The sequence below is a fragment of the Canis lupus genome, chromosome 10 (assembly GCF_003254725.2).
Source record: "Canis lupus dingo isolate Sandy chromosome 10, ASM325472v2, whole genome shotgun sequence".
NCBI lineage: Eukaryota > Metazoa > Chordata > Mammalia > Carnivora > Canidae > Canis > Canis lupus.
The window spans coordinates 47,570,203-47,582,231 of record NC_064252.1 but is presented as its reverse complement, the minus strand read 5'-3'; the positions used below and the strand labels follow the sequence as shown (position 1 = coordinate 47,582,231).

The 12,029-nt window shown below is 38.5% G+C and overlaps 2 protein-coding genes across 5 annotated transcripts in view; one reads left to right on the top strand and one right to left on the bottom strand.

Moving 5' to 3' along the window:
* The window catches only part of PREPL (prolyl endopeptidase like), a 70,292-nt gene extending 59,956 nt beyond the window's left edge, over positions 1-10,336 (top strand). For 2 of the 3 annotated variants that reach the window (XR_007413603.1, XR_007413601.1), the window contains one exon: positions 6,527-10,336. The gene's annotated coding sequence lies outside the window, so the exon portion shown is untranslated. Of the gene's footprint in view, positions 1-1,070; positions 2,815-6,526 lie in introns of those variants that run through there. The other variant, XR_007413602.1, reaches the window with a different exon arrangement.
* Positions 1-12,029, bottom strand: part of SLC3A1 (solute carrier family 3 member 1) — a 46,381-nt gene that overhangs the window by 4,440 nt on the left and 29,912 nt on the right. For both annotated transcript variants that reach the window (XM_025465472.3, XM_049115493.1), the window contains 5 exons: positions 10,423-10,542; positions 7,880-8,004; positions 6,349-6,544; positions 3,495-3,662; positions 2,531-2,647 (listed from right to left, as the gene is read on the bottom strand). In XM_025465472.3, coding sequence (XP_025321257.3) covers positions 2,531-2,647; positions 3,495-3,662; positions 6,349-6,544; positions 7,880-8,004; positions 10,423-10,542 — 726 coding nt within the window. The remainder of the gene's footprint in view (positions 1-2,530; positions 2,648-3,494; positions 3,663-6,348; positions 6,545-7,879; positions 8,005-10,422; positions 10,543-12,029) is intronic.

The window sequence follows — 12,029 nt, the reverse complement described above, 5'->3', positions numbered from 1 at the left end:
TCTTATGTCAGATTTTGTCTTGGTATCTTAATCTGAGAGTTTTTATCTTCTAGTAGGTGAATTTCACCATTTATATTTGTGATTATCATATGTTCAGATATAATCCTACAGCCCTTTATTTATAATTGTGCTATTTTCATCCTTTTTAACATCGAATTGATTTGATGTAATAATTTTCCTTCTAATGTTCTTTGAAAATTATACACTTAAAATTGCAGTGCCCATTTAAAAATATTTTTTTCTTGACATTTGGAGCAATGCTGTCTAAATGTACTAACTGCGGTGCTGGAAGTGTTCTGTATCTGTGCTGTCCAATGTGGTAGCCACTAGCTACAGTACACTTGAAATGGTGCCAGTGTGTCACAGAAAGTGAATTTTTCAGTCCATTTAATGGCCACTAGGCAGCTCAAATCCAGAGTGAGTTACTCTGTTTCCATGCCCTGAAAAGACCATGCTGCCTGCTCTCCTGCCACTTTCCATATTTAGAAGTCAATCACTAAGATTTTTGTTTCAGAATATCTTCTTTACCTTTTTTTTACATTGTATATCAAAAAATATCCTTAAGTTCTGTTGATCCTTTCCTGACAGTGTTTTATATATCATGTCTTTTTTTTTTTTAAAGCCATCTCTACACACAATTTGGGACTCAAAACCCTGAAATTGAGAGTCACATGCTCTAAGCCAGCCAGCACGCTACATCATTGTCTTTTTAGATTCATTTTCTGAGTTCCTGATTATTCCTTCAGAAACTATATATGCAAAAATTGGGGTCCTTTTCCAGATCTATATTCTTGAATACTAATTTGAATGGATACAGGATTATAGGTATAGAATCAGATTTCCATCACACTTTTATTAAAGATTAAAGTTCTAACGTGTTCTAGGATCCTCTTGAGAAGCCAATCCAACTCTCAGTCCTTTCCTCGGGCAAGTTTGGTTTTGGTTTCTACATATTTTTAGGGTATTTTCTTTATTCTTGCCATTCTAGAAAAGAAAATTTCTCTGAGTTTAGTTTCTCTTCTCTTCTAGAAACACCAAAATTTTTCTTGTTTTATTTTGCTTTTTTACAGTGCATTCTGGGAGGAGCCTCTGGATCAGTTTTCCAACACCCTAATTAGAATTTCTATTTCAGTGTTTCACAATGTTCTACATTTCTAAGATATCTAATGTTTGCTATATCCCCTCTACTTTCTACTGTTCTGGTAAGAGTGGAGTGTCTCATCTTAAGTTTTCTCAAATATGGTGTGATTCTTGGTGATCCATTTACTTTTGCATTTTGATACCCCTTGTCTTTAGTTACCTACCTCTAATAATTATGGGAAGCTTAATTTTACTTTCCTTTAGAAGTTACTTAAATTTTTACCTATCTCTAGGGCTTTTGTAGATTTTATTAAATAGCATTGCTTGAGACATTTTGTTACTCATGATCATTTGAAAGGCTTGACTAGTGTTATAGAAAAAATTTTAATTTGCACTTGCACTTTTTCATCTTTCTGATATACATTTTTATGTAGGATTTCTTTTTTTCTTTTCCTTATTCATGAAAGACAGAGAGAGAGGCAGGGGGAGAAGCAGGCTCCCTTCTGTGAGCCTGATGCAGGACTTGATCCCGGGATCACAACCTGAGCCAAAGGTAGATGCTCAACCATTAAACCACCTAGGAGTCCCTATTGGATTTCTTATGTATAGGACATAACAAAAATCAAGAGATTTAATCCAAAACACAAATGTTAAAATACATATTTTTGTTTTCAAAGACCTATGAATATATAAAACAAAACTAATACTATAGCCCTGAAGCCTCTGGAGTTTGGATCAGGGAGCTGTAGGAACAGGACGGTTTGCATAAAGCCCAAAACAATAACATGGGAAGATTGCACTTACTGTGGTGTGAGCATTGTCAAATCACTACATGTACACCTGAAACTAATATAACATTGTATGTCATCTATATTTTGGGGTAAGGGGAAATTTTTTAAGTCTCGTGGAATGCTAGTAATTTCTCTGGCACATGATTCCACTTGGAGCCATTTCATACTGCTCTGGTCTAAGGAAATATACTTAGCACTTTGCCAAATTGAGCAAACCAGTTTTCTAAACAGGAATGCACAGATTCCAGCAAATCCAGCTGGATTTGGCAAACTTGATCACCCAAGAACAATAAATAGTATGGGCAAAAGCCAAAGGATGTACTTTTCCAGAACAGCTACTTTTATGAATTCACTGACTTTTATGAATGTCTTGGTTTCTCCAGGTAAATAGCCTTGATGGGTCTCCTTTCCTTCCTTTTGTGGGCAGGAAAGGAAAACAAATAGCTAGTCTTGCCAGTGAATAATATATTCTATACTATATTTCACATGGTGTACTTATGTACCAGTTTGTAATGATTTAAAAACTGTAAGAGAAGTCTATGTGATTGATTTAGGCAGAGCATCAGTTAAAATTTTAGTTACCCTCAGGGTGACTGTATAGTATCGGCACAGAAACTCATTTCCTGTTTCTGGAATCAGATTAACATTTTGATACTTACATCAACATTCACAGTATGGTAATCTGAACTGGTGGGTAACCAGGTGTGATTGGCTTCAGAAAAACCAGCATTTGAGCTATTGTCCCACTGCATTGGTGACTTTGAGAGAAGAGTATTCTGTGTCAAAAGACCATAAAGAGAAAACATTGGTCTAGTTAGTAAAAGAAAAATCATTTGTCCATAATTTACTTCATAATTAATTCCTTAACTTAAGCCAGCTTCACACTTTTTTTGGAAAATAGTGACATCTTGAGTTTCAATAAACTATAGTAACTAGACTTTGATACATGCTTGGAGTCTGCTTTTTTTCCCTAAAAATGAGTAATGTATGATTTCAAAATGTACTGTTACCAATTCATTCTGTGGTACAGTGATGCAGCCATGTATAAGTAAGAGGACAATTCTGTCCTCTTTTATCCAGCCTAGTTATTGCTCATGAGTGCACATACACAAATTTAGGAAATACACACCAAATAAATATTAGGGAAATTGGATCTCCTAACATAGAAAACTAACCATACAAATTATTTCAGGTTCACCCAACAACACAATTTTGAGATTCATAAAACAAAAACAAAATAAAAACCACTGAAGTCTGAGGCTGTGCATTTACAATTTGTTAACGTGAAAGGACGAATTTTTTTTTAAAGGATGAATATTCTGTGTTCAAAGAAATCTAGCAGTACAGACAAGCAGTATAATTAATGATCCTAACTCCATATTTCAGGTGAAGGGCAATAAGTAATATTCCAAACTCAAAACATGGGATCTCAAAGTCTAATGTGCCTACGAATCAGATGGAAAACAACATAGATTCCTGGGCTCTAACAATTCAGTTGTATGTCTTAGGAAACAGCATTTTTAAGCCCCCAACCAAGACAGTTGACTAATAATAAGAAAGGAAAGCAGAGAGTAATCATTTTCAGCCATAGAATAGGAATAGTAAATTCTTATGTTAACTTACAACATCATAGCTTTCATTGAAATTTGTGACTAAAATATTTCTCATTCCTATTTCTTCCCCATAGTAAGTTATGGGAGTTCCAGGGAGTGTGAAAACAAGCATGTTCATGATGTTGACATATTCTTCCCCAAAACGAGAAGTTAGCCGGGCATTGTCTGGTCCACCGATCTGAAAGGCAGATATTTTAAGAACACAGCTCAATATACAGTTTTCTGGAAGATTTACCCTATTCCACAAAAAGTTCATCTGTGGGTACCTTGGTATCAGCAAGCCTGGATTTGAGTCCCAACCCTGCTACTTACTGTGTAATTGATCAATTTACTGTCTTGGCATTAGGATTAACAAAATGGTGGTAACAAGTTTCTTCATTGAGATTGCAAATACAAAATGTATGATGGTGTATATTAATATTTTCTCACATTTGGATAAAAGAATATGGACAAGAAAGAAAACAAAAATGTTTCTCCTGTAGCACAACAAGTAGGGAACAGGTGGAAGGAACAGAGGCAGCAGAGATTTCTAAGTGGGGGGGGGGTGACTTCTGAACTATTTAAAAATTTACACCAAATTTTATAGGGAAATGTACATAGCCCAAGAGTAAATTTTCTAAAGTGTTTTCTATTTTTAAATTTGGCTATTTCTAGTTAAATGCTCTAATTACATAATATTACATGTTATCTAGTCCTTACAACATCATAGCTTTTGTTAAACTATACCATATATACCACAACTCAATTTCATATGCATATGTTGAGCATGGCATTTTACTATTTATAAAGTACTTATAGGGCACCTGGCCGGCTCGTCAGAAGAGCTTGCAACTCTTAGTCTTGGTGTCATGAGTTTGAGCTGCACATGGATGTAGAGATTACTTAAATAAACTTTATAAAAAAAAAAAAAGTAATTTCACACCTACATTACATCTTATTGTACTGCTCCATTGTCAGGTATTGTCTCCATTTTACTAAAGATGAAACAAGCTCTCTGAGAAACCACATCACTTATTCAAGGCAGGGTATGGTGTAAAACCAGCCTTTGAGAATAAGAACTTAGTTGGATCATTATAAACTATTATTCTATTTTTATGGCCAGAAAAGTCAAATTTTGCCTCTGTTTATTTTCATTATCTTGAGAGCCTTTGATAAGAAACTATGGCTTCTCAAGCTTTGTGGACTTAGAGCACTTTCTTTCTCAGAACTGAAATTAATATTTCCACAGATAGTTCACAGCAATGGACAGAAATCCCAGTCACCTATGATATTGGAGACTCAATATATGAAAAAACAAGTGCTAAAACTCCATTATTAAATTTTGTAATATAGGGGGCACTTGTGGAATGGTAGGGGAAGGACCTCTAAAATCTCTACCATAAAAGCAAGGAGAATGCTGGCAAAAACTAAAAATCCACTGTTTCAGAACTCTGGAAACTAGCTAAAGGCTTTCAACCATCCAAGAAGCATTTACTCAAGAAAAATGACAGGCTTTATGTCCTTTTAACTGGCCTTGAACTCCTGCCCCTGAGACCCATGATAGCCTTCCAAACAATCTTGGAACTACCATAGCTGGAGGGGCAGAATAAGTTTAGAGTTCACCAAAACTCAATTTAGAGAACTGTCACTATTTGGCCTAAGCATTCACTTTTAGTTGGCTTTTTTTTTTTTTTTTTTTTTAATCTGAGAAATGCCCTGTCCCCAAAGGTATTTACCAGAAACAATCAACAACAATTGTTTAACATCCCACCTGCCTGCGGTGGTGTTACCCGTTGGAGGTTCTATGGAGACTGACCAGACTTTAAAAGCTGGCGGAAGAGGTAACCATACTGGCTTTTGAAAGTCTAACAGATTCTTGGAATCCAGAACACATGCAGATGCCTTGAGAAGGCTCTCATCTCTCACCTCTGGCTAACCTTGAAACTCCGTGCAAGCAGAAAGTGAAGACTAAAATCTACAAACTGTCTTCCAGAGTGGTGAAAGCATGCCCCAACACACACACACACACACACACACACACACACACACACAGCCCCTTCAGCAAAGGCTGGGAGACTGACTGGTTCAAGGCAGTTCAGGAAGCTCTTCCAATTGTTAGCTGGCAATGATCTCCCCGAGCAGCCATACCCAACAGAACACATTTTACAAAATTAATTCAAGAACATCACTGAAGAAACAGCAACAATAAACACTGAGGAGGAAGAGAGAAGGGGATTTCCTACATTAATACATTAATTTTGGGTTTTGTGGCTGCAGCATAATATTGATGGCTATTATTAACTGTAGGTCTAGTAAGCTTTACATTTAAATACATTATTTAAAATATCCAATTCTCAACACAAAAAGGAATACAAGATATGCAAAGGAACAGGAAAATATAGCCCATACATAGAAAAAGCAGTCAGTAGAAAATGCAGCTGAGGAAATTCAAACATTGGGCTAGTGGACATTAAAATCAACTACTATACATATGTTCAAAAAACTAAAACAGAATTTAAAGTGTGAAGACAATAAAAAGAATACAAACAATAACCAGAAAGAAATTTTCAGAGTTAAAAAGTATGATCACTGAAAGAAAAATTTCACTAGATGGACTGGACAGACCTGAACTGGCAGAGAAATCAGCAAATTTGAAGACTGAGGAGTCAAAATTACCTAGTCTAAGAACCAGAAGGAAAAGAATGAAGAAAAAATATGAAAAACCTGGTCAGAAGCTGGAACAGACAGGCCTGGCTCACTAAATAATCACTGATGAAGGGAAAGGTTAAGGTCACTTACAGACAAGATATACCCCTCGTTTTAGGGGTAACTATTTAACCAGCATACCAGCAGCAGATATGCTGCCCCAGGCAATGAGGACTTACCATCCAGTTAGGCCATTTTCCTTCTGGCATGTTTTCCATCCAGGATGTGATAACCTCAAACACACTGTTCCCAGAAGGAGTATTTAGCTTACTGAGATAATCGTTGAAGGGAAAGTCTGCTTCTTGAATAAAAGGCAATCCATAGTACATCATGGTCCTGTCAATGCTCTCTCCATAGGCTTCAGTCCCCATGAACCTGGAAGAATTGGCAGGGTGCAGTGTCCTCAGGGCCGGTCAGAAGACTGGGAAGCATTCTGCAGCTCCTTCAATCTGCCTATTAACCATATTTGGCTGGGCTCACTAGGAAGCATAATTGAGCCAGATGGCCAAGTCATAGCATGCTGGGTGACCTGGACAGTTTCTCATTTCTCATGGACAATAAACCCAAGAACTAGCCTAATACTAGGCTGTGTCTAAGAGTTAAACACATTTGATTTCAGTCAATATTGTTCTCTTCCTCCTAAATCTGATTAAAACTCAGTAACTTCCATGAAGCCTATCAATTCTGATCACTGGTTAGAATCTACAGTGTATGTCTGCATATCACGAAAGGGGGTTTTCCCCAGAAACCTCTTGTATAGGAATCCTTGTAAAGTCTCACAATAATAATTGGGTGCACTCTTGGTTCTTAAAAACCAAAACTCTGGGGGCACCTGGCTGGCTCAGTTGGTAGAGCACGCGACTCTTTATCTCATGTTGGGAGTAGAGCTTTCTTAGAAGCAGACACTATTTAGGGAATGACACATTAGCCTGAAAAGACCCATGTCAATGCTAGCTTTACCTGTTTGAGGTAAGTGCACAGGTATTTCACTCCCATCCCTGCCATTACTCCCTGCATGACCATTGCCTTTATGCTCAAATTCTGTTTTCTCAACTATAGAATGGGGATGGCAATCAGAGAGGACCTACTTTAAGGAGGAGAAATTTAATTCTTTCTGTTGATACTATTGGGTGATCTGTATACACATAGAGGCTTAGTGAATGTTTATTACATGTCAGTCCCTGTTTTAAGCGCTTCATGATCTCATGCAGTCTCATAAAACCCTGACAGGTATTACTATCTATCACCTTTTAATTAGAAAATGGGACGTGAGTCAGTGAACCAACCCAAGGTCTCAGCTGTTATACACAACTCTTATCTTAGGTCCATCTGATCACAAAGCATTGTGCTCTACTAGCAGTTTAGCTGAAACATTTGGATTCATACTGTATACTGGACACCAGCAGACCAAATTGTAATGATAACAATAGAATACTTAATGGCTAACATTTAGATTATATTTTATCTTTTAAGTGATTTTCACAAAAATTCCTATGAAGTAAATACTGATGCACATTATTTTACAAATAAGGAAACAAAATCAGCAAAGTTAAGCAACATGAAGGAATATACTACGCCTTGGCATAACCGAATTATAATACATTGTAGTCATGGAGGTTTGTTAAATAGTTTGAATCTCTTGAGAATAACTGGCTGTGAAGAATAAACTACAGGTCACACCCTTCGCCTGTGAAGAACAGAATTAGTTACCTGTATCTCCCAGGCTCCCTGCTGTACTGGTCCATTGTCTGGCGGAAACTCCGGACAATGTCATGCATTCCAACTTGCGTGGTGGTGAAGTCATGGTACAGCTCCCAGTAGTGTGTGACCGTGTCCTTTGGAAACAGAAAAGCACGATTGCCATCATTTCACATGACAAATCCCCATAGCTGCCCTTACGCAAATACAGACGTTCTCTTCAAAGGGCTCAAGCCAACGCATACATGCTGAAAGATGATAGTAGGACTTTCAATGCTCACGAGGTTTTGTGGCTGCAGCATAATATTGATGGCTATTATTAACTGTAGGTCTAGTAAGCTTTACTGAATAACAATTACAAGTGTATTTAACAGAATCCTCCTCCCAAACATTTAATTTCTCCCAAATGCTGAACTTAAAGGCAAAGAAAACATACAGTTCATTATTACACCTATACTTGGTCAGCTCACAAAACCGCAATCCAAAGTGTAATGGTAAGAAAAAGGCTAGAAGTGGTATTTAAAAAAAAAAAAAAAAAAAAAAAACCTTTGCCAGGGTTTCAGTAATTTTTCCTGTTATTCATTCTTTGCTTTCCTCGGGTTACAATAATCTAGAATCCAAAGTAAAAGATTGTATCTAACACAAGCCAAGGTGGTTGGGACATGGACAGACTACACAGTATAAACCTGCATTGCCATCCATTCAATGGACCCCTTTTTGAAAATAAGTGAACTTACTTGTTAGATCAAGTGAAGTTTTTTGGAATCATGGGTCCCTTCTTTTTTTTTTTTTTTTTTTTAGTTTTTATTTATTTATTTATGATAGTCACAGAGAGAGAGAGAGAGAGAGGCAGAGACACAGGCAGAGGGAAAAGCAGGCTCCATGCACCAGGAGCCTGACGTGGGATTCGATCCTGGGTCTCCAGGATCGCGCCCTGGGCCAAAGGCAGGCGCGAAACCGCTGCGCCACCCAGGGATCCCCATGGGTCCCTTCTGAAGTAACTTTTTAAGTTTTTCTTGGCAAACACACAAAACCTATTCTGATCATTTGTCATAACTGGAAACATACGCCTGTTTTACAGTATCTCATAATTAGCAAGATTACTTTGAGATTTCTTCTCAAAGGATAAGTGCTCTCTGGGATTGAATAATGCATCACACACACACCTTCATTTTTCCTATTGGAAATCATCTGCTTTCCCTACCCCACCAAAAACTGGCCTTTGGTTCATGACATGCTCTCATAATTAGTCCATGCATTGCCAACTTTAATTTATTTGGTTTAATGAGATCAGTAAGTAACCATAAATCTGTTACTCAGGACAAAAGCTAGACACTTCATAATTAACTATCAATTTCATTTTTCTTTATTAAAAGGGCATCATGCTATATATGTTTTAGGGTTTTTTCACTAAACATTACACTGCTAAGATTCACCCATATTGTGTGTCACTGTAATTTGTCTATTTTGACTGATGTATATAATATTTCCATTGAATAAATCTACAAATCCATTATTTTGAAACCCATTTTAGGACTCCTGTCTATTTAGCCATTGAACGTACAGTGTCTGTAGAGTGGTGGTCAACCAGAAGAGCAGAGTGGTGTCCTGATTACTGTTTCTCATGTGTGACATGGGGGGAAAGGTGAGAACCGCTGGTGTAGCTACCAGACTCTGTAGCAAGGGAGGCTTGGTTTATAATTCTGTTTATCACCTCTGTCACCCCTGAAAAGTTGACTTCTCTAAGATTTGCTAAATGGGGATCATGAAATGTCTCATGAGCTGTTACAAAAGTTAAATGGACTATCCTAAGTAAACACATAACATAGAGGAGACACTCAGCAAGTGTTTGTTCCCTTTGGTGTGTCCTTTAATGACAACAAAAGCACCTGGGGAATTTACAGGCCTCCTCCTCACTTGAACTTGAGTGAGATGACAAAATCACAGTGAGTGGTTACAGCTCTTGGTGGAGTCCAGTGTCCATGCCCTCAGAACCCTTGTCACCAAAATACTTCTTAAGGATGCTCTACACCAAAGGGAACCAATGGAAACATCTAAGAATATGGATTTGAAACTCCTGCTTCCTGAAGAAAATGATTCAAAGCACTTCCTGTAGGGGTACCTACAGGGCTGGGCTCAGTGGAGCATGTGACTCTTGGGATTATGAATCTGAGCCCCATATGTTGGGTGTGGAGTTTACTTTAAAAAAAAAAAAAAAAGGGACACCTGGGTGTCTCAGTGGTTGAGCGTCTGCCTTTGGCTCATGGTGTGATCCCGGGATCCGGGATCGAGTCCCACATGGGGGTCCCTGCATGGAGCCTGTTTCTCCCTCTGCCTGGGTCTCTGCCTCCGTGTGTGTGTGTGTGTGTGTGTGTGTGTGTGTGTGTGTGTCATGAATAAATAAAGTCTTAAAAAAAAACTATGCCTTAAATTCAAATGCATATATTAATAAATTTAACTACATTCTCATCTCTGGTCATTGGTGTCTCGTGCTAAAAAAGAAAACATGGATGGCATTTTCAGAAAGGGGGAAAAATAATGTTTAAAAACTTTACCGGTATTTGAGCCTTGTTCACTTGAGCTTCATCTCTCAGATGTTCTGCTTCTAGAAGAAATTTAACAGCATCGAAACTAAAACCATCAACACCCTTTGTGAGCCAGAACTGTATAATTTCCTAAACATGAAGAAGCAAAATGCTTTGGTTACATTAACATTATAATCACTTCCCATTATGAAACAGCCATTTCCACATACAAAACCAGCACAGCACTCATATGGTGTATTTTTATCTGGTAGGCGTAGCAGTGTTTTAATATAATGAACTCTCAGCTGCATCTATGGACTCCCACACTTCCCTCAGATTTGAATTCAGAATGTTCCATTTGTAATGGTTATGAGTGCATTTGCAAAGCTTAAAGAATCACTCAAAAGGAATGAAACCACGCTGAAAGGACTCGGGAGAAACTGGGAACATATCTTCTCCCATGCCCTGTTCCTTAAAAGTCACTCCAAACAGAGAAAATAATCAGCCAAGCATCAGGTCATGAGGGGTTCTTCCACCAGACTGGGAAATTCCAGAAGGAAAAACTGCAGCTTTCGTTTGTTTCCCTTGCCTCTGACACAGCACCAGGTCCTTAGTGAAGAACACAGTATCAAGCCCAAAGAAGTCCAACATGCTGGGATACTGTTGGGACACTACAAGTACATGTCCCCTGGCATCCGGGCATCTATAGTTGGGGGCCCATGAGACAGGAGAGAGTTACCTCCTGTGCAAGGTGGGTGTAGCTCAACAACATGAAAGGAGATTCCCTTTCAGGATGTTGGAGCTCCCAGAAGAATGGATTTAATAGATTTAATGTGGACACACGTGGAGAAAGGAGAGATACCAGTTCTACTTTGACCAGTGACAGTTTATCAGGGAGTGAGATTACAAAGAACATTCTGGACTATTTGTAGGACAAGATGGCCAAGCACACAGGCAGAGACTGACTTGGTCTCTGTTGGGGCAGGTGGGAGGACCAAATGCCCTTGGAGAGCAGAGGGCCTAGATCTCAGCTCCCCACCCCTCCTAGCTGGCCCTATGCTAGCACCAATCACAGGCTACCCTTCTGCAAAGGGACAGTGACTCTCCCCACTTCCCTCAGCTCATCCTTTGCCAAATAGGTTTTATAGGAAAGTACTTACCAGATTAGAACAAACTGTCCATAATTCAAAGTACTAGAGTTAAGTAACTAATTGATGGAGGGGAACAGAGTCACAGCTCCCAAATGAAGACTATCCCCCAAAATCACACATTTCCTTTGACGTGTTTCTTGTATCTACATGCGTATGTGGGGTCTCTGGAGTGCTGCAATTCAAGGATTTCCACAGTTTCTACGTACCACAGGCAAGGGTTAACACTGCTGAGGTCAAATCCCTTTAAGGTGACATTTTTGAATAACAAAGCTTGAAAAGCATTTTCAAATCTAAGAGCAGGCTCCTTACCAGTCTTAGCGTGGATGCAATTGAACCAATTGATGTTAAGCAGGCTCTACCCCACAAAACCCACAAATGTGTTCTTACTAGCATCTTACTCTTACCAAATACACTCATTCAATAAGTATTTGGGCCAGGCCCTTAGCTAAGCCCTATCATCATGAGCAAACTACAACAGATGTGGCC